Raw genomic sequence first — 21,231 nt, 5'->3', positions numbered from 1 at the left:
TCAACCCGCCGCGTTCGGCAAAGCCACCCGGTATACGCTTCGTCGCTCGCGTCTATATCGAACGCTTCTCGTAACAGCCTCTGTAGCGACTGGCTCGTCCCGGCCAGCATCGCTACCGGGAGTACCGTATCGATCCAGTCACACTCGCCCCCGGCCACCCCCTCGCCTTCCGCCCCCGTACACCACCCTGCGGCAGCCCACACCGGTAACAGCAGCTGTACTCGCTAAATCGCAGCCTTTCTCGCCACGTACGATACTCGGCCGCCCGGATCGTGCGGCATGCCCGAAATGCGTGCGAAACCTTCCTCTGTAACGCTTCCGGCCGGCCCCGTTGTAACCACTTGACGAAGCAGACGGGGCACTTCCCTTCCCGTACCTCGTCCAGCCAGCGTTGCAGTACCCGGTCGGTTTCGTGCTTTTTCCGGTACCATTGCTGGAGCCGGCCCTCGCCCTCGCCCTCGCCCTCGCCCCTACTCTGACCCTCGCCCTGACCCTCGCCCGGACCTTGACCCTCGTCAGCACACCGGTCACACGGCTCGCCTTGAACCCCTGCGCAGTCCCCGCCTTGCCCGTCCAGAAACGTCCCGAACACGACCCGCCGGCAGTCGACGCTCTGCACGAACCACGCCATCGCCTGCCGGTTCAGCTGCTCGACGTCGCTCCTCTGCGGATCCTGCCACGCCGGCCGTCCGTCCCACACGACCACCGAATCGACCGTCTCGCCTTCCCGCCGCCCGCCCCGGCCCGTCTGCTGCGCGAAGTCCACCAGCCCGTACGGCAGCCCCGCGTGCACCACCGCCACGATCCCTTGAATGTCGACTCCGGTCCCCAGCCCCGTCGTCGCCGCAATCCAGTTGCTGTCGGCCTTCCCTTTCGCCCACGCCTCGAGCCGCGCTTGCCGCGTCGCCTGGTCCACGCCGCTGTGATAAAACGCGCAGCCGATCTTGTCCGCTAACGCCTCGCACGCCTGCTTGGACCGGCAGTAGATCACCCCTTTTCGTCGTCTCGCCAGCGGCGCTGCAGCCGGATCACCGTACGTATTACCTCGTCCTCGACCGCCGTCGGGCCCGGCGCGACTGTCGTAACGCGATATCGGACGTTCCGCTTCGTCGTCGGCGCCCGTACGATCGCGGCATCCTCGGCCAGCATCGCCTGCCGGAACGCGCGCTCGAGCCGCACCGGCAGCGTCGCCGTAAGCAGCACCACGGGGCAGTCGAACCGGTGCAGCTCCCGGAGCTCTTCGAGCCGCGGCCGGTACGCGGCGTCCATCAGCACGGTATGGCACTCGTCGATGAAGATGCGCCGGAGCAGCCGCCTCGCGCGTAAACTATCGGCGTACGCGAGAAACTCGCCGTTCGTCGCGACGTCGGCGCTTACGACGACGAGCCGCGCGACCCGGGTTTGTTCTTCGCGCCCCTCGACCTCGGCCGGCTGCCAGTGCAAGCAGTCTACCCCGGCGTCCCTTGCGCGTTGCACGAGATCGTCGATCAGCGCGGTAAACGGGACGACGACGAGACTCACCCCCGCGTGTATCTCGGGCAACGCCGGCAGCAAAAATAGTACGCTCTTGCCCGCACCGGTAGGGAGCACGACGATAAGCACGGCGTTTCCTCGTAACGCCAGCACCCGACGAGCCGCGTCTTCCTGTTCCGCCGACCGCCAACGCGCCCCGTTTCCTAGTAACGTTTCGAGCGCGCCGTCGGCTTTTTGTTGCCGCCGTTCGGCCGCGGGGTCGGGCGCTGGTTCGGACCGCTTCGCCGCCGGCGTCGTGGCCGTAGAATCTTCGTCCGCTTGCTCGTTTATACGACGTCGCTTTTGATTTTCCTCGCCGTTGCCGCCGTTATAATCGACGCTATTATTACCGTGTTCGAGATAACGGTGCCAGAGCCGGCTGATTTCGCGGAAGTTCGCTACCATCTGCGGCTGGAGCTGGTTCGGGAATCGTACGTCGACGGCGTAGTGCTGCCGCGCTATTGCGCTGCCGTGCGTTGCCTGTAGATCCCATACCGATTCGAACCGCGCCCCTTCGCGCGCCTCCCCCGTGGCCGCGTCCTCGACCGCCGCCCCGTCGCCGCCCCGGTCGTTATCGCCGGCGAGATCGACCTCGAGCTGCCGTACAACGAGCCCGCGGACCGTCCGCCCTAGCTCGATCGCCACGTGCCGGTAATCGGCCACCGACAGCTCGACCCCAACGTGCTGGCCCGTCGCGCGCACCAGCTGCTTGCTTAGCTCGGCCGTCTGCCACGCACCCGCCCGCCCATCCTTCCAGAGCAGCGGTGCGAGCGCCGGCGCCGCCCCCTGTACGCCGGTTTGCGCTTCCAAGAACCGCTCGAACGGGAGCAGCCAGACGACGTACGCGACCATCATTTTCCCGACGCGCGCCGGCAGAAACCGCGCCACTTTCCGGCCGATGCCCCGGATCGCCTTATTCTTATCGCGGTCCGTTACGAGCATTACTTCCCCGTCGATAACAAAAACGTTGCGGAGCAGCTGCTGCGTATCGCCGTGCCGCAGCGTCATAATCTCCGGGCCGCGGCCGGGCTGTCCGCCCCAAACGTGCGTATTGACTAGATGGGCGCGCCGGAAGTCCCGGAGCCGTCCGAGCCAACGCTGTACCGGTTCGTTCCGCCACCGCCGTCTCTTGCCGTCCCATAACGTCGCGCGCGCGAGCTCGGCCAGCCGCGCGTGTCCCGGCCGCAACCAGCTATTCGCCTCGTGCGTCGCAAACGACCGGCCGGCTCCTTCGAACATCACGGTATCGACGACGCGCGCGAGATCGAGCGAGGCCGCGAGCGCACCCCCAGCCGCCGAAACAAAGCCCGTCTGATAGCGCCTCGGCCTCGTCGACGACGGCGCACGCCCCCTGCCGAAACGCCTCGAGCCGGATCCGCTGCCCGAAGTAGTACAATGTTTCTTTTTCTTACCCCGTTTCCCACCGTACCGCCGACGTCCCGCCCTCCTGCCGGCGGAACCCTTTCCCCGTACGCCATCCAGCGCACGATCGTGCTAACCGGCGTATGCGAGCCGTCCGCGAGCCACGCCCGGTGCTCCTGCTTAAAGTGTTCAACGGCGTCGACGTCTACCGCCTCGGCGTCTTCCGGCTGGCCTTCGAACGCCGCCTCGAGCAGCAGTACCCGCGCGCACCAGAGCAGCCCCGCGAGCTGGTTCGTGTAATTCTTCGCCGCCCGCCACGCCCGCCGCTCTACGTCGATCCCGAGCACGGCGGCGAAGTGCAGCAGCGGGCTCTCGAAAACCCGGCCCCCTAGTTTTTGTTGGAGCGAGTAGACGCAGAACTGGAAGACGGCGCGGCCCAACATCCCCCGCGCGTCCCGGTTTTCTCCGTTAGCGACGTCGTCTTCCTCCTTTTCCTTCTCTTTATCTTCCTTTTCTTCTTTCTCTTCGAGCGCTTCGATTACATCGGCCAACGCGTCCCACTGCCGGTCCGCGAATCGGATCCCCCGCTGCGCCTCCGCCTCTTCGCGCCCGAGCCCGTACGCCCGCACGCAGTAGCAGAGATAACGCTGCCAGTACCCCCGGTACCGGTTCATCGTGCCGGCGTGTTCTTTCGCGCCGAACGGCCGTCGCGCCGGCTTACCCGGATCGATGCTCTCGAGCCAGCGAAGCGTCTCGTGCGGGACCCACGCTACCCGCTCGAGCGACCGCGCCACCTCGCCGTCGAACGCGCCCGCGAGCCGCGCCAGCCGCGCCTGCTCCTCCCGCGCGCAGCGGTCGCGTAGTTTCGCCCGAACCGCCGGCGAAACCGGGCCGGCGCCCGCTTCGTGCAGTGCCACTAGATCTTTCCCGTCCAAGTGCCGCGCCCAGCCCATTTCGCGTACCCAGACCGAGTCGCCGTCGAGCCCCGCGGGCCCTCGGCGACACGGCGCTGCGCCGCTTCCTCGGCGGCTAGCTGCGTGCTGTACGCCGTAAGCATTTGCCCCCCAGCCGTCGCTTTGTTCGCCGCTGCCTTCGCCTTCCTGTTCCCCTTCATCGTCGTCGTCGTCGTCGTCGTCGTCGTCGTCCGCCACGATCCAGTACCGCGCGTGCCGCCCCGGCGTGTACGACTGCAGGGCAACGCGCTTCCAGCCGGCCTCGACGTGCGCCGTCCGCGCGTGGTGGACCATGTTTTTCGAGTTCACCGTCCGGTACGGGCACCCGGCCGAGGCGCACGCGTAGCCGGGGAGCTTCGCGAGCCCCTCGACCGCGGCACCCCCGTCGGCCGGGCGTTCGACCGTCGCGGGGTGGCGCGCGCCGCCCTCGATCGATTGGCACCGCGCGAGCACCCGCTGAAGCCGCTCGCCCGTGAGCCGGTGCCGGTTACGGAAGTGCGCGGCCGCCGCGCCTACGCCGACGCGGCACAACACGCAAAGCGCGACCCCCGGGGCCGATCGAATGCGACGATGGCCTCCGGATCGTCGTGTACGGTAGCGGTCGCCATAATCGCCCAAAAAAAGCCGAGAAAGTCCGAATATGCTCCTGTGCCAAAAAAAACCAAAACAACCAAGAACAAAACAACAACGAAGTCCCAGGTACGTGCTCTATTGCTTACGATGGCGACCCGACGGGACGTAGAAGAACCCCTAGCAGCCGCGACCCTACGTAACCCCAAACAACCCCAAGCAACCCCAAGTGGGGCGGGGCCGCGCCACGGGCCAACCCGGTCGCGTTGTTGTGCGTGACGCGGTCCTACGGGAACGGGCCCGTGCGCGACGCCAACCCCACGCCAAACGGCCGGTTGTTCTCCGTGAACAACCGCCGGAATAGCGCCTAGGCACTTTAATTTGCTTAGTAACTACTTATAAAGCAGCATGTTTATAAGCGACTGTTTTTCTTTAAATGATTATCCACGGAGAAAGAGATTCGGGAGAACAGGACGAAAGAAAAACACTAGCCACACGATGTGGCGAAATACTAGATATCTCTATTTAATACCAAGTAAGCAGATCTTGGCATCACCCACTGCCCACGATATCTATCCAAAGCCAGCTTACTTAACGGCTGCGATTTGAACCTTTGACCCAGGAGGATCAGGTGACGCTCTCGACTTCCCATTAAGATGCCATGTTCAGTCACAAGCGCCCATGGCTGACGGTGACGTGGGTTTCAAGTCCTACACTGGCTGCAGCTAGCTGTGTAATAGTGCCAAGACCTCTCATTCTCTTGTCCGGCTGGGTTCCGGATGACGACTGGACACTGGGCGCTCTTTCCTTCGACCCGCTTGGTGCATCGGGCGTAGCAGTGTTGGGGCAGATGGACTTCACATCTCTTGCCAGATTTCTTGTGTGCTCGCCACAAGTCCGGTAGCAGACGAGCTGAGTTTCAGACACGGAAGGCGGCTTGTGTGTCTTGACCGGCGTGAATTCGAATGGCATGATGATACTTGTCGTTGACATGCCATTCGTAATCTTTTTTCTTTTCTTTTTTAGCCTGTTGGGTGGGTGGCACTTCGTAGTTGAACTCCGAAACAAGCTGCCAGGCGAATCGTGGCTTGGCATCCCAAACTCCATGGAGGGATACCTCTTGTACATCATTCGGTTAGCTTCGGGTCCGAAGGCCGCAGCCACTGCTCTGAGCGCCTCTAGCCCCCATGCGTTGCGTTGCACTGCAGGCTCTGTACCAGCTGTCCGTCGTGCTCGTATGAGTAGTTGGTACCTTCGTAGATGGTCTTGCGACCATCTTTATACAGCTTGATGTCCTGAGATCTTACATTGCAGGAGTGGAGTCCAAGGAGGTGATGAAGCTGCGCATTTTGTCGGGGAAACGCGGGTTGATTCTGCCCACGATGGCGTCAAGTTGCAAGGGGACGCAGCCGGCATTGTCGGGAGGAAATGGGCCACCGGGCCATTCAAGGTGACTGCCGTCCTGGCTCGTTCATGCGTGGGAAACCCTTCCGAAACGGTTGGTGATGGCAACTTTTTCCTCGTTGCTCAATCTCTGGGGCTGTTTGTTACTACCTCGAAGGAAGTCGCCGCCGGTACCGCCAGCCGAGTAGGCCTTGTTGGCTGGGCCACCACCGAGACTGCCGTCGCGGGTACGTTGAGCCATGTCCGCGTCTGCCTCTATATCCAATTCATGTCTGTGGCGGAGCCGCTTCGAGCTGGGCCTCGGTACTGGTTGTGGGCGACTGGATCAGCATCGTTCGCCTGGCTTTCTGTCTTGATCAAGCTGGCACGTCCCTTGCCTTTGGAGCCGACGTGTTCAAGGAGCTGCCGCCACTGCCACTGCCGTATAAATTGGAGCCTGCCTTGACACTGGTGTTGATATTTCCGGAGGGTATCTTATCGAGATTTAGCCGGGGCGTAGACGATGACTGGAAATGCTCAAAATAATCTGCGAATTCGAGTTGTAAGCTTCTGAAAAGAAAAATTATTTTGGTTAATTCCGTGACCATTCTTAATTTCGTTTCCCAAGACTAAGTGCGTGTACTTACGCGCGTTAATGAGAAAAGGATGGCGGTATGTTCTGGATTACAGCTACGAATCTCTGGTGATGAGCATTGATGTGTGTGTCAAGTGTAGTGGCACCTGAAGAAAAGTTGGGGGAGGTCCCACTTGCTTTCGCACCTCCATTGTTCTCATTCATTGCCAATTGGAAGCTTTGGACCTTCCCACTCGACCTGTGGTTCAGAGCGGTGACGATAGCTGAAGCAAAACTAAAACGGGATATTGTCCATGGCAGTAATGCTGGAGGTGCAAGCAGGTGACGCTCTAGTCTTCTCGTTTATTACAGGGAAGCCCGGTATCGCATTGGAGCCCATCAAAGCAAAAGCGCCTGCAACCAGGTGGCACAAGACTTTAGTGCGGCGGGCCGAGCAGTGACCCCTGTCCATCTTTTGCATTGTTTCAGTTGATAACAGAGGGGTTCATGGGCCAATACTTAGGTACCCGTCATCAAACAGTTCAACATCCTGGATATGCCACGGACAAGCTCTTGGTCAAAGTCCTGGGCACCATGCCCGATGTCCTCTGAAACAGTTCGTATAAACATACCTTCAACCATAGTACTTCATCGTATCCGCCATCTCTTCAACCTGGCAGCATGCCATCGAGCCCTCCTACCCCTCGCAGGCCGCATCTCGAGAGGATCATCACGCACTTTTCGGTGTGTAGCCCGGGCGGGACGTGGTACTTTGACCGCCCGCCCGGCGAGGTGCTCCAGTGCCTTTTCTCGCCAGGGACCGCGGACGGCTAGTGGGTACACGAGGAATTGGAGGAGTGGAAGAACGTAATTGTCCCGGGCGAGGCGCGCCGCCCGCGTCTTCTCTTTGACGCCGTGCAGGGATGGCGGGCCGATGACACTACAATAAATGTGATACGCGAAATAGCAAGGCGTAGGTTTCCTGAGACAGAGTTGACTACGCTCATTGTAGTCCCGGGCGAGGCATGCCGCCCGGGAATCGTAGGATAGGACTGCTCTGTTGCCAGAGTTGGAAGGTCTGATCACTTACTTGCGCGTGATTTGCGCCCCTTTTGTAACTTTCTGGCCATCTTGGTTTCCCCGAGAGCAAGATATCCAACCATCAAGGTTAAGTCTCACAGATCGATAAGGTAAGCTTTGTTTACAGGTCCATGATAATGATAAGCTCAATAGACTGTCGCAATACCAATCTGCTGTTGTGAATCATGTTTCGCAGGTACTGAAGCCTGTCGCGTCACAAAGTGTCGCCAATGACCAGATTACTCGCATTTGCTCGCCGCTGCCCTTTTCAATCCATGCCCCTAAAAACCTGTCTTGGACGAGAATTCCTTTTCCTCTAACTTGCTTTATCGCTCGCAACAATATTGTGCCGCATACACATCATGGATTCATTTTCCCCTCCCATCCCCGACTCCGTGACCGTGCTGATCGTCGGCAAGGGCGGCCGGGAGCACGCGCTGGCCTGGAAGCTAGCGCAATCGCCTTCGGTGTGGCGCATCTTCGTGCCCCCCGGCAACGCGGGCACCGAAGAAGCGGACAAGACCCAGAACGTCGCTAACATCCAGCCCAACGACTACGAGGCAATTGTCTTTTTCGCCAAGGCGAATGGGGTCGGTCTCGTCGTCGCGGGACCAGACGAGGCCGTGGTGGATGGAATCGAGGATCACTTTCGTGGCAGTAAGTTTATTGACTTTATCTGCAACTAGAGGGACATGTGCAACGTTATCCTTGACTACGTCGCCACCTAAGTCAAAATAAAGATAGCGTTTCTCGGGAGCGCGAGCGCAGGTTGCGGGTGGCTGAGCGTGCATGCATTGCGCTAGTGCAAATGCAAGACATGAACCATCCGATGCGCCTGGCTATCATGTTCTAGATACTCTCCTGCTTCTAGAGGAATTATGCTAACCTTTGTTGGCGATCAGCCGGCATTCCCTGCTTTGCACCCAGTCGGGCAGCCGCAGAGATCGAGGGTTCGAAAGTCTTCGCCAAGACGTTCATGCGGAGATACGGGATCCCGACCAGCATCGGCGAGGGTTTCGAGTACTACTCCAAGGCTAGAGAGTACATCAAGAACGTAGAGAGGCCCGTGGTCATCAAGGCCTCCGGTCTGGCGGCCGGCAAGGGCGTCATCCTACCCAAAGGCAAGGAGGAGGCCCTAGAGGCGCTAGACGACATCATGGTCTACAAGAAGTTCGGCAAGGAGGCTGGCGACTCCGTCGTCATCGAAACGTTTCTCGAGGGCGACGATATCAGCGTCCATACCTTCTGCGATGGGTACACCTGGAAATCTCTGCCGGCCGGCCAGGACCACAAGAGAGCCTCGGCAGCCGACGGCCCCAACACGGGCGGTATGGGGGTTTACACGCCCACCACTTTCATCACAGACAAGGACATGGAGAGGATTGATAGCAAGATCATCAAGCGAACGTTGGACGGGCTCCAGAGAGAAGGCAAGTCGCCAGCTGCATTGGCTTACAGTGGTATATGACAAATTCTAACGGGTGAATCAGGACGTCCTTTTCGTGGGCTGCTATTCTCGGGTATCGTAAGTGACATTATCTTAAGTCCATCGCTTCTGGTGCACAGGATCACCACATACTGACAGGAACTTTGCCGCAGATGATGACGCAATTCGGCCCCAAGGTGATTGAATACAACGCCCGGTTCGGTGACCCCGAAACCCAATCGATGCTGCCCCTTCTGTCCGACGATACCGACCTGTGCCACATCCTCCTGGCCTGCATCTCGGGCAAGCTCGCGGATGTAGAGATCAAGCACCGGAGCGGTTACGTATGCAATGTGGTGGTGGCGTCCGAAGGATACCCAGGCCCCTATGTCCAAGGCCACTCGATCGAGCTCGCGCCGTGTCCGGAAGGTCAGTCCCCTCCCTACTCACTGTTTGGCATTTGAAAACATTGGTATCATGGCTAACACCATACAGGCACTCTCATCTTCCATGCCGGAACGCGACGTGAGAACGGGGTGCTGAAGACTGCGGGCGGCCGAGTCTTCGCGGTCACGGCAAGCGGGCGTACGCTCGAGGAAGCTGTCAAGGCGGCATACGCAGGTGTGGACCTCATCAAGTTCGATGGCATGCATTACCGCAAAGATATCGCTTCGAGGTAAATTAGGAGATTACGTTTCAGATATATAATCATCATGAACTGACAGATGCAGGGGTCTAGCCGATGGTGTTGAGTTGAGCTTTGACGAGCAGGAGACACTTGTGGGATGTAATGTTGCATGACTGAACTAATCTAATCACCACCGACCTTGGTTCGTTGCGAGTGTTGCAGTCACTCACGTAGGGCAGGTAATGACAATAATACAGAGTTGATAAACACAACCGCAGCTTCAGGGCTAATCAGATGAACGAGGGAGCGGGTACTGTGCCACTGGCCTTCTTTTACTCATACCGAGTCATGACTAAGTCAGCTTCTGCGTTGCATCTGTCTCTGTGAATTGGCTGGTAGTTTGGTGCAACTGTTGGGTTCCGACTGTGTATGAGCAATGGCGACTCATTATTGATGAGTTGGCCATGAATCAGCAACGGCGACAGCGTACTGGTGCCGCTCAACCGCGAACTCAAAGCGCTCAGCCGGTATCCATATATTAGCTGCTTGTTCGGCAGTATCAGGTGGTGTTTTATTGTTCCTCTTTAAATCGCCAAGCAACTTTCCTATCACCCAAAATTCAACAGTAGATACAGAAACACAAATCAACTTCTATCACAATGGATCAGCTTACACAGGAAAGCATTGTCCAAGCCCACGACCGTCTCTCTGGCGCAGTGACGAAAACACCATGCATCCTGTCCCCTGAGCTTTCGAAACTACTCCAAGATCGGCTGGCTAAGCCTATGACTCTCCACGTGTACCTGAAGCTTGAGAATCTCCAAAAGGCCGGGTCTTTCAAGTATCGCGGCGCCATGAATGCGCTCAGCCAGCTGGATGATGCGAATCTTGCCAGGGGGTTCGTGACGTACAGTTCGGGTGAGTTCCCTTGGACCTAAATAATCTCCCTACCATCTTCTATCACTCGCAGCTAACACCTGACCCCACCACTCAAAGGCAACCACGCCCGAGGTCTCGTAGAGGCCACCCAGGAGCTCTCGCGCATCCGGAACGTCAAGATCCCCGTCAAGGTCGTGATGCCCGACCAGGCCGCGCCGGAGAAGCTGCAGGCCGTCCGGGCCCTGGGCGCCCAGCTCTACCTCTCGCCGGGCTACGACCTGGAACCCTGCCGCCGCTTGGCGAAACACCTCGCGCTGTTTACGGGCGCGAGGCTGGTGGGCTCGTCCGAGGACACGGCCGTACTCGAGGGCCACGGCACCATCGGCCTCGAGTTCGCGCGGCAGGTCGAGAACGGGTATGCAGAGGGCCTTGACGTCATCCTCGTCCCGTGCGGCGGCGGCGGCCTGCTGGCCGGCTGCCTCGTGGCGCTCAGTCGCGACGCCGGAATCCAGGTCCTGGCGTGCGAGCCCGTGGTCGGCGGCGGGTCGCAGCTTCGTGAGAGCCTGAAACAGGGGCGACGGGTCCCGCGCGACCCGAAGGTGGGTCCGCCGAGCGCGGCCGACGGGCTGCGCGCCGAGATCGGCGATGCGAGCTGGGCCATTATTTCGGAGAGTATGGCGGCCGCCGACGTGCTGCAGGTCACGGAGGAGGAGATCGTGCGTGCGCTCGCGGTGTCGCGGGAACTCGGGTTGGAGGGGTCGGTTGAGCCTAGCTCGGCCGTGCCGCTCGCGGCGCTGTTGTTCGACAAGGGGTTCCATGAGCGTATTTCGCGGGATAACAAGACGTGTCTCAATGTTGGAATCATTATCACTGGGGAAATATCGGCGAGAGTTCACGAGTGTAGAAAGGAGTAGTTCAGGCAGTGCTAGCAGTCGCGCAGGCATTTTAGATTTAGACCAGTAGCTTTATACGTAGTTTCGCAATCCAACCCCTTAAGCATTCGACATTGTTTACCTAAGTTGCACTTCCGTCCTACATCTATATCAACAATTGAAACCACCACGTCACATGCTATCAGCCAAAAGCCCACTGGCATTCCAGGTCTCTGTCGTAGAAGAGAACATACCCTCAAAACGTCATCATAACCCAGTCGCCCGAAGCATTCCCCCTACGACAACAACTGCACATACTTATCGAACTTGCTCGTCTTGGCCACCGCCATGTCGAGCGCCAGCGCGCCCCGGGAACTGTGGTACGAGATGCGCGACGCGTTGTTGGCCGGCTCCGCGGGTAGCGTCACCGAGAGCGCGTAGGCCAGATCGACCGGCGCCGTGGCGGCCGGGTCGAGGCTCTTGGAGTTCGTGCCGCGCTGCGCGGTCGCGGTCCACTGGCTGCACCCGCGGCACAGCGTCGTCAGGGTCCAGTGCGTGCTGTTGGCCTCGGAGCCCTTGAGGACGGTGTACATCGCGCCCGCGTAGGGGCCGGGCATGGAGTGGTACCTGGGCTCGACGTTAGCTTCTTTGTTTTCTCATAGCTGTACCCAAGGACAGTGAATGGAAATCTTTTTGGTGGTGATATGCTCAAGCTGAATCGAACTACAACCAAGATAGACCTACGGAGCCCACCGAGAAGAGACGACAGTTTTATCGTTGTTGGCCCAGCCGACGGTCAGGGGGTTCAACGTCATCTGCCCGCCCCAGGCCACGCCGGCCCAGCCCACAGACTTGGGCGCCGCGATCTGCAGGAGGATGTCGAAGGGGGCCGTGGCGACGTCGGGGACGGCGACGCGGTAGGCCACGTCGTAGCTGGGCACGACCATCTGGTCGTAGCACACGCTGGTGGCGGGGTCGCAGTACCGGGTCGCCATGACGCTGCTGGCAGCGGACGCCAGGAGGGCGGTCAGAGAGAGTTTCATAGTGATGTAGTTGAGTACGATTCGAGGGCTGGTGGTGTTATGGAGCTTGAGGTAGTCTGGATGGACAGAAGCAAGAGGAAAGTGAAAAGGATTCCCGCAAACTCTCGCGGGTACGCTCGACAGTTGGCCATCCCTAGTAATACCTTCTCGAATGAGCGTAAATGACGCCCTTGCTTCCAGTTGGCCCAACGGCGTCATTTAGACAACCCTTTTGGATAACTCTGTCCTACGCCACTACTCCTTACCGATGTGTAGTGAGCGTAATGTATGGCTGTCATTGGTTCTCATCGGGTGCTGCATATAGTCACGATACGCATTTGTACCAATTAATTTCCCTTCCGCCAATTACTGAGCAATCATCCGCGGGTACAGTTAGACTTATGTCACATATCAGATCTGCCAGTGCTCCTGTATATGACGGTCAGTTGGGGGCGGCTTGGCCTTACTTGGCGGGTGTCGTTACCTCGCCGTCCTTGGCCCCTTTTTCCAATTCTGGGCTGAATGATGCAGGTCCCCTAGAGTCGCGATGGAGCTGTATGAGCTCAGATGAATATTATACTCGGACGAGGCACTTATGAACTTTCTTGCTTGGACTTTAGTACTGGGGATCAGCTGGTTTGCTTCGAAATTTGAACCTACGGATCCAACGCAAAGCGTCGCCTGCGGGCTCAAGGTGGGAAATGGGTTATTGCAAAACACCCAAGGCATGATATCATTACCTAGGCAGACGAGGCATTACGCTATAATCTACAATATGACTGTTTCCCTGGTAAATACATGGAAAGGCTACCAAGTATGGTCATGGCCAAATTCGGCGGAATCTCCTCAACTAGAAGTGTTGTTGAACTAAGCTACTGTGTCTCATGAATCGACAGCTGATGTTGAGGAGCCCATGTCTTCAGATGGTACATACTTCAGAGTCGGCAAGGTCAGTTTATTAAGGGTATTATGCATGAGGCAGTCCGTAAATTCATCATTAGTAACCGTTCAGGCTTTTAGTTATCCCTGACATCATGAGCTAAGCGTGAGGCTTCAACTATCCAGCATCTGTCTAACTTGCAGACCATGAAGAAGACTGTCGTATCAGTCGGACTCGCAAAATTTGGTGACATACAGGCTTGCAGAGCTATGTTGTATGTGGGCAATGGCATGAACCAGCAAGTGATGTCCGTGGTCTATCCAGCTCTGGTGGTTCGTCTTCCCCTACGGTAGCAGAGGACTGACTGCATTTGGAATTACACACGGGATCTTCAACCACCATGATGGCCGAGCTGCGGTGTTGGTTCTATTCTCGATGGTCGAAAGGGGAGCCGTGGGCAGGGTAGCATTGCATGCATGAGAACAGGATTCACTCGGGGATGCGATTGGTTTGTCAGTGTCACGAAAGGTGGGATGAAACGGATCCTTGGAAGGGCACGTTTCGCACAGTCAGTTGGGATGGGATAATTAGAACCCGCTTTCCTTGCAACCGCCCGTGAAAACGGATACCTCGCCTCATTGGTCGAAAAGCTGCACAGGAAAAGCGAGGGTGATGCTGAAAGTGGCCATTGAAAGAATAGACGAACAGACGAAGGGGCACTCGGGTAGAGTTTGCCTCAGACGACGTCCGGGTCTGGGGGGTTATTGTCCCTGGACAGGATGCCGCGCTGCCGATCTGCGGCAAAAGTACCGTACTGGGAACTTACAGGCCCTCGTATGAGAAGAAGGAGGTATCGGCGGCCGAGGCGTTTGGGCGGCAGCAGCTGAAAACGGGCAACCATTGACGAAGGGAAACGCTTTGGATCTTCTCAGGGTAGGCCGAAAATCCTTCTGATGACAGGCGAGACATTGTTGCAGGCAATCACCCACCAGCGACGATCCCACCACGTGGAGTCTGTCGGAGCCGGGCGATTCTTTCCTGCCCGACATCACGCATCACGACCCCAACCTCCAGGACCATGCCTACCTAACGCACCTAAGATCTAGAAGTCAATCTCAACAAGTGATGCCGGCGGCTCTGTGGTTCTGTTGGGCCATGCGGGCGCTTCTCGACTCAAGCTTTGCCCAGGTTTCAATTAGATGGCTGATGCAGACGCCCAAACGAACGTGGGAAAACTCTACCAGTGGCCTTGGACCGGTTCGCCAAGGAGCAGAAGGGGAGATCCTCGGAATGATCCCTTGCAGTCCATCATGGGCCATGAGCGGAGCCTCTCGGGCAATAACAACAATGCTGGACCAAAGCTCTGACCAGGGAATGCAACGTTGGTCTGCCCGCGGGAGTGGACCCGAAGCGCTGGTCGGGGTTTCGTTCATTTCGTTCTTGGCAGGCCACATGCGGCAACTTTTGGAGCACGCATCGAAACTAAAAGCATTGGACTCCAATCCTGTGCTTGGAGGCTCCCCGACCTTTGCGCCGATCAGGTCCGGCCTCTCTCGCAGCTCGAAAAGCAGAGATTTCGCGGCGCCGCCGGGCATCCCGGGCCCCGGGCCTGCGTCCAAGCCCGGAGGTCTCGACTCTTCGGCGTCGCTTGTGCACGACTCGCGAAATCCGCGGTGGAGGCTGGAGATTGAATCGCGATGGGGTTTGTTTGCGTTTCTTTCTATGCCGCCCCCTGCCACCGGTTTGATTTGTTGAGATGAGTTATATCAGTCTGGCATGTACCTATCTGTAATGTACATACGTGCAGAAAGGCGCAGGGCAAAAGACGCAACGGAGGTGAACCGGAGTCCACACTGGCCCTGTCAGCAGAGGCGCGCAGAGCCTGAAAAGCGCGCGCTGCTGCAATTGCCAATCGGGCACCACGCGATAATGGCCGAGTCGGGGTGAGATGGGAATGGGTTCTGAATGGGTTCTCTCATGATTGCAGTTATGCTTTGTTGTTATGCTTGTTTCAAAATCTCGGAGTAGGCCAGCCATCTCATGATGATTCAGTTATGCTTGTTTCAAGCTTCTATCCAGGAGGGCCAGACTCTGGCCGCTAGTCCAACCGGCGTACCCTTTGCTGCTGCTGCTTGTCAAGTGGTTGTCAATGTTACAGGCCAGTCGCCGGTGGAGGCAGGGATGGGGCTGGCGGCCTGGCGAGGGCTTCCCATTGGAATCGCCTCTAAAACAACTAGTGGATCTGTTTTGAGGCGCATGATGTAACCGTCCGTCCGAAGGGGGACCTTTCGAAGGCCATGGAGTCTTTGCTTTTCGAGGCACACACAGAATTGGGCTGTAAATCCGTGCGATGAGGTCGAGGCCGGCGTGTGGTAGCATCCAATTTGGCAGGGCTGCCGCCCATTGGATGCCTTCGATTCGCGCTGGCGTCTGCTTCGGGGATTTCCTTGTCATTCGGCAGTTCTCGTATTTCCGCAGGGCCGCTAGCGATTTCAACAGTGCATCAAACGTGACACAGAAAAGGAAGAAGAATCGCCAGCCGTGGGATGCATTGCACCAGGAATAGTCCCCATGGGATTGGGGGGTCAATTGCCTGCTTTGCTCAAGAGGCGCAGTCCAAGACGACAGCCAAAGCGGCTGCTCGCCGGCCATGGCGAAATCCCATGTCGATATGCATAACTCATTTAGACGACGGCTTCCAGGGCCAGGTCCAGATGGATATCCAATATTGTGCGCATTGGTCAACATCGATGCGGGAATTACATACACCAGAATAGTCCTCACGATCCATAGTTACATAGGCTGATAGGAGAAAAAGAGCCGCATGAGGGAGATCGAGGGTTGGAGTGGGCTGTTCGGCAAATCCTACTCACTGAAAGGACCGAGGTATTAGCGGTGGGGGGGATCTCAGGTGAGCCGGGCCCCCAAAGTCAGTATGTACTGCCCAGGGCCCCCAACTTCCAAGGACTGCCCAAAGAACGCCCAAGAAAAGGGCGCCCAGGCGGGAGTTAGCGCTTCTGGGCACAGGAGCAGAACACCACCACCAAAAAGACCCTTGCCCAGCTTGCCCAGCAGCTTGGCGAGGAGATCGCAGGGGCCCGCCGAAGCTTGTCTCAGCATCCTAGCGCCCAGGCAGGCCCAAGCAGGCCCTAGCCAAGAAACCCCGCAAGCGCAGTTACATGATGGAACATTCGCGGTCGGCCCCCAGCCCAAAGCCCCGGGCACCGCATCCAGGACATCGCTACGAGCAGTCGTCGGCATCCTCGGGCGCCCGACTGGGTGTCTTCTTGGCCTCTCTTTCATGCCAATCCCACGCTGCGGCCGTTCGTCTGAAAGGGGGTTGGGTATGGCAATGCTGGCTGTCTGAAGTGGGAAGAACGACAGATTGGTTGACACCTGTGATTGACGAATTGACAGCTTGACGGATTGGCACTAACACACACATCGGAACGACTTGCACAATACCTACAGCAGCACCAGCAGAAGCCACACTGGATCAGACAGCACCCCAGGTTCGGGAACGCTCCGTCAAATTCAGATATATTACCAGACAAACTACTTGCTTACTAACATGACGATTGAACTGGAGTTTACCTGGTACTGAACTGGATAGACTGGAGATGGAATTCCCAGAAACACCCAAGGCCAAGACTTTTGTTTCCCGGCTGACAGCTATGATTTGCATTGATTTACAATGATTTTCGCTTGGTGTTTGGTCGACGGGCGACGGCAGCACGACCCAAGCAGCACTTGGCAGCCAAGAGGGAGAGAGAACAGCCGCCATGGCAGCGGTTCTCTCGCTCGCTGGAGTGTGCGGCTAGGACGGCAGGGCAACTCGTCGCGATTCCGATCCCAGATTATCCACAGGGGGTTGCATGAGATGTCGGGGCCCCTGTCGAGGGTCGAGATCAAACTACACCCCAATAGGATAGAATCAATCAGGAGGGGGTCATGTTTCTGGGTCCTGGGCCTGGCAGGCCTGGCCTAGCGGTTTCTTCTTCTTCGCTTCCCTTCTCGCGTGGGTCCCGAATCTGGACAGACCCCTGTCGCATACCCGTCGCAACACCCCTGCCAAGGGGTCAAACGCTGGACAGACAACCTGAGGACAGGCACACCACCACCACCACCACCAAGCGAGTCACAACCCGGTCAGTCGGGGTGGATAGCCCAGCAACATCACCGACTCGCTTGTTGGCGAGAGTCCAGGATAGTGAGGGAGGATACCAGGCACTAACACCAAACATCGCGACGAGGTTAAGCGCCGTCGACGAGTATATAACTCCCCGTCCGCGACCTCTCTACTGCCGATATTCTCTCTCCTCATCATCAGCATCGTCAGCTTCTCACTCTTCACTTCGCTTCTTCTTTACACTTCACAACCGGTTGATCTGGTCTGTTTACTCTTCGCTTCTCAACAATCTTTACCGATTAATTCTTTGATCTCTTCGAGCCTCTTTCTTCGCTCTTCACTCGCAGTCTTTTCCAATCTCTCGGAACCTTTCAATCCAAAACAATCTTCAAGATGTACACCGGAACTTCTCTCCTCGCCCTGGCCCTCGCCGCCGCCTCCGTCGTCTCCGCCCACGGCAACGTCCAGGTCGTCACTGGTAACATGGGTGGCAACGGCACCGCCCTCGGCATCAAGGGCGCCGTCGTCGCTCGCTTCGGCAAGAACGCCGCCACCGAGAAGGACACCACCGTCTTCCCCAACCAGTCCGCCAACAAGCCCCTGACCGACGGCCTCGGCAAGACCACCGCCAACGGCAACCTCAAGGTTGCCAACACCCTGGGTGACGCCATGGCCCTGTCCGGCAACACCCTGCCCCAGGTTTCCGCCGACGGCTCCGGTACCATCACTGGTACCTGGCGCACTGTCACCTCCGATGGCACTGCCATCAACAATCAGGGTGACCTGAACGTCGTCATTGACCCTACCGGCACCGGCGCCTACTCCAAGGGCACTCTGCTCAAGGCCACCTCCACCATGGTCGGCAACGGCAAGGGCAACGTCGTCCAGCGTGCTCTGGCCGCCATGGGCATCCGCAAGCGAGCCACCAACGTCGGCGCCGATGCCAGCTTCTCCGTCAAGATCCCCGCCGGCACCACCTGCAAGGGTACCGACCCCACCACCGGTGTCTCCAACTTCTGCCTCATGAAGATCGCCAACAACAACAACGCCGGCCCCTTCGGTGGCAACATCGCCTTCCAGGTCGCCGGTGCCGGTGGCGCTGCTGCTGCTCCCGCTACTGGCAACGCCGGTGCCGCTACTGGTGGCAACGCTGCCGCCAAGGGCAACAACAAGGCTGCCAACAACCCCAACCAGAAGAACGCCCGCTCCTTCATCGCATAAGTCTTTCCATCTTGAGATGAAGATGGCCAGAAACAGTCGGGATGCCTAGAGCTTTTCAGAGTTCTTGGCGCACCCACTCCGATCGAACACCCCGAAATGCCTCCTTCCTTCCCCTTTGGGGTGCTGCTGCGCAACATCACTACAGGATAATCAAGGAGTCTTCCGGGGTTTCTCTCACGAGTGCTACGATTTGATTGATTGATTGAACTTGCTTTTTGTTTAGATAGAAGGGTTTCAGCCCGGGGGGAGTTGGGAGGAACAGCAGTGAAGTCTGTAGATAGAGTGCTGTTAATCAAGAAGCTGCGATGCTATGTACATACCCACCACCGCGTCTTCTGAACCATGCCTGTGACTTGTGACCGAGTGGCAACAATTGTTCATTGCATCTCCTTACTTCCTAATCACTAGGATTGACTGACTCCAGGAACCAAATATCTCGCTATTCTCTGATGGTTAATCCTGCCAATCGAATGCCCCTAAAGTAAAGGTTACCATCAATTCCAGAATTTCCACGCAGAAGGACCCTGGCCCATTTCGAAGCTTATCCCTCAGCGCGTACTGTGTCTTTGAGCAACTGTTCTGATTACGCTTTGCATATTATTGGGCTTATAAAACGCATGTTTCTCCGGAACATATTTGTGAACAGAATTTGCTTGAGAAATTTGATCGTCGTGGTCTCCGAAAAGGATATGAGGACCAAATCGGCTGGCGTAACAGCTCTTTTACCAAGTCAGAACACGTCCTCCCATTCTACCTTACTGATAGATACATGAACAATAGGAAAAGCGAACGTTCTGATACCCGGATTTCACCATGGCCTCCGTCGATCCGCCGCCTCCCTACGCGGAGTTCCCGCCGGCAACCAGTGGTGATTTCTTCGACAAGTTTCCCGGAAACGTAACCATGTACTTCCGTTTCCATGCCGACCCTACCAAATCGCGGGAGGAACAGCCGTGGATCGGTATCATGCGCGTCAAGGCCGCCAACGTCCCCCAGCTGATGAAGGAAGGGTTTAGCGTGGCGGAGGGTAACGTCCTGCACGAACAGGGATACATCGCGGAGAGCGAATGCACAACATCCCCGCAGTGGATGGACCAGTATTCATGGTCGAGGCACATTTTCCTCCGCGACCGGCAGCAGGAGCCGGCGCGCTGGGCGGCGCATTTAATAGTCAGGGCGCGTGGTGTGCTGCCCGATCTCGGTGAGTTTCGGTTCCTCGCCCTCACGCACCGCAACGTCGCGTTGTGCCGAGCCGTCAATAACGAAGACAAGCTCATCTACCGGTTCGAATGGGGACAGGGGGTGTCAACGCCATCTACGGCGACCTTCCGTTGGAAGGATTGTGGCCGTGGCCTAGATGAACCCGAAGAGCGCGAGGACTTTACTACGTATGATGCTTGCTCTTTACAATAAGCAGCGTCTGCCTCAAGAAGCCGCTATCCTTTTCACAGTCCGCAGACTTGAGCTAAATACATGAATGCACAAGTGATTCTCAGGTCTCCCGAAATAATTGAAAGACATGTTGATAAGTATTTTGAAATCCTTCACGAAACATAGACCAATGTACCCAATCACAAGTCATCCAGCAGCAAGAAAAGAAGTGACCATTGCTGCCACTCAACCAAAGACCACAAGACCCTTACGGCTGATGACCTACTCTGCTCACCCGCGCTGGATTAAGCCCTGGAGCAACTGATAAAGGCTTCAGAGCGTTGTCGCCTGGTGGCCCCCTCCAAGAACCCCTCTTGGCTCTTCGGATACGGCCACAGCCCCTCGAGCGGCAGGTCGTCGTAGATGCAGTTGATGGACTCGCGGGCCCGCAGCCGGTCAAAGTGGTAGATCCGCGGGCCCTTGCCGCCGCGCGCCGAGGCGGTGCAGTTGTCGACCTGGTGGTGGGTCAGCTCGCACAGCCGGATCTGGGCCAGCGCCTCGAAGTTGGCCGCGAAGCACTGCATGTGCGCCATCCAACGCGGCGGTATTTGGGTTTCTTGCCCTTCCCCTCCTCCTTCTTCTCGTTGCTGCTGGGCCGGGGCGGGGATGGGGGTGTTGGGGTCTCGGAGGAAATAGTGCCGGGTGTACGGCCACTTCTCCTTCATCCACTCCTCCTCGGGTTCGCTGGTGGTGAACTTGACGCAGCCTTCTTCCCGCAGGATGCTCTCGGGGGTGATGGCGAACCCGTCCTTCATCAGCAGCGGCACGTTCTCGGTCTTGATGCTCAGGCGGCCGAACCAGGGCTGGTCCGCCCGCGGCGACTGCGGGACGGGGTGGAATTCGAACTCGATCGAGGGCGGCGCGGCGTAGGCGTGGTAGGAGGCGCCGGCCGTCGCGGGGGGAGTCGGTCTCGGGTTGCACGATTCTTGGTACGTGGGTGGGCTCCAGGGGACGGGGAGTCCTTCTGGTCGTTGACTGTTGCCCGTCATTGTGGGATTTCGTCTTTTTCTTTCTTCTTCTTCTTCGTACCGCCAAGTTATTGAGCGCTGAGATCGGGTAAACGTAGTGTACAAGTGTTCAATAGGAATATGGCACTTGGTGGCTTGCGAGTCTTTGAATATTCGTCGATGGCCCACAGCCTTTGCAAATTGCTCAAACACCAGCAACAATTCAAGATCATAGTTTACTAGATATATGGTCGATTCGAAAATCTTAAATCTTCTGCCAGCCAGCATCGGATTCTCCGACAAGCACAGCTCAGGTTAGGACTGTGAGTCGGCACATCTCGTGACTATCCTTGAGCAATTTG

General features: G+C 57.7%; 9 protein-coding genes across 9 annotated transcripts; 4 read left to right on the top strand and 5 right to left on the bottom strand.

The window, feature by feature from the left end:
- Positions 1 to 5,066: 5,066 nt before the first annotated feature.
- On the bottom strand, positions 5,067 to 6,042 carry PG997_001778 (uncharacterized protein; the record flags this gene model as incomplete). The annotated part of the gene is made up of 3 exons (XM_066806093.1): positions 5,067 to 5,649; positions 5,705 to 5,859; positions 5,911 to 6,042. The coding sequence occupies 3 exons, from the start codon at positions 6,040 to 6,042 to the stop codon at positions 5,067 to 5,069; spliced, it is 870 nt and encodes a 289-aa protein (XP_066675866.1).
- A 1,754-nt stretch (positions 6,043 to 7,796) lies between these two features.
- On the top strand, positions 7,797 to 9,540 carry PG997_001777 (uncharacterized protein; the record flags this gene model as incomplete). Its single annotated transcript, XM_066806092.1, has 5 exons — positions 7,797 to 8,091; positions 8,337 to 8,868; positions 8,925 to 8,959; positions 9,020 to 9,289; positions 9,356 to 9,540. The coding sequence occupies 5 exons, from the start codon at positions 7,797 to 7,799 to the stop codon at positions 9,538 to 9,540; spliced, it is 1,317 nt and encodes a 438-aa protein (XP_066675865.1).
- A 607-nt stretch (positions 9,541 to 10,147) lies between these two features.
- Positions 10,148 to 11,281, top strand: PG997_001776 (uncharacterized protein; the record flags this gene model as incomplete). The annotated part of the gene is made up of 2 exons (XM_066806091.1): positions 10,148 to 10,406; positions 10,485 to 11,281. The coding sequence occupies 2 exons, from the start codon at positions 10,148 to 10,150 to the stop codon at positions 11,279 to 11,281; spliced, it is 1,056 nt and encodes a 351-aa protein (XP_066675864.1).
- Positions 11,282 to 11,535: 254 nt separating this feature from the next.
- PG997_001775 (uncharacterized protein) lies at positions 11,536 to 11,856 on the bottom strand (the record flags this gene model as incomplete). Its single annotated transcript, XM_066806090.1, has 1 exon — positions 11,536 to 11,856. The coding sequence occupies one exon, from the start codon at positions 11,854 to 11,856 to the stop codon at positions 11,536 to 11,538; it is 321 nt and encodes a 106-aa protein (XP_066675863.1).
- A 123-nt stretch (positions 11,857 to 11,979) lies between these two features.
- PG997_001774 (uncharacterized protein) lies at positions 11,980 to 12,282 on the bottom strand (the record flags this gene model as incomplete). Its single annotated transcript, XM_066806089.1, has 1 exon — positions 11,980 to 12,282. The coding sequence occupies one exon, from the start codon at positions 12,280 to 12,282 to the stop codon at positions 11,980 to 11,982; it is 303 nt and encodes a 100-aa protein (XP_066675862.1).
- A 1,974-nt stretch (positions 12,283 to 14,256) lies between these two features.
- Positions 14,257 to 14,736, bottom strand: PG997_001773 (uncharacterized protein; the record flags this gene model as incomplete). The annotated part of the gene is made up of 1 exon (XM_066806088.1): positions 14,257 to 14,736. One exon carries the CDS (start codon positions 14,734 to 14,736, stop codon positions 14,257 to 14,259), a length of 480 nt encoding a protein of 159 aa, XP_066675861.1.
- A 2,927-nt stretch (positions 14,737 to 17,663) lies between these two features.
- PG997_001772 (uncharacterized protein) lies at positions 17,664 to 18,491 on the top strand (the record flags this gene model as incomplete). Its single annotated transcript, XM_066806087.1, has 1 exon — positions 17,664 to 18,491. One exon carries the CDS (start codon positions 17,664 to 17,666, stop codon positions 18,489 to 18,491), a length of 828 nt encoding a protein of 275 aa, XP_066675860.1.
- Positions 18,492 to 19,304: 813 nt separating this feature from the next.
- PG997_001771 (uncharacterized protein) lies at positions 19,305 to 19,904 on the top strand (the record flags this gene model as incomplete). The annotated part of the gene is made up of 1 exon (XM_066806086.1): positions 19,305 to 19,904. The coding sequence occupies one exon, from the start codon at positions 19,305 to 19,307 to the stop codon at positions 19,902 to 19,904; it is 600 nt and encodes a 199-aa protein (XP_066675859.1).
- A 263-nt stretch (positions 19,905 to 20,167) lies between these two features.
- PG997_001770 (uncharacterized protein) lies at positions 20,168 to 20,911 on the bottom strand (the record flags this gene model as incomplete). The annotated part of the gene is made up of 1 exon (XM_066806085.1): positions 20,168 to 20,911. One exon carries the CDS (start codon positions 20,909 to 20,911, stop codon positions 20,168 to 20,170), a length of 744 nt encoding a protein of 247 aa, XP_066675858.1.
- Positions 20,912 to 21,231: the final 320 nt, after the last annotated feature.

Source organism: Apiospora hydei, assembly GCF_038363865.1.
Source record: "Apiospora hydei strain CBS 114990 chromosome Unknown utg000002l_segment0_segment0, whole genome shotgun sequence".
Taxonomy (NCBI): domain Eukaryota; kingdom Fungi; phylum Ascomycota; class Sordariomycetes; order Amphisphaeriales; family Apiosporaceae; genus Apiospora; species Apiospora hydei.
This window is presented reverse-complemented; position numbering and strand designations above follow the sequence as displayed.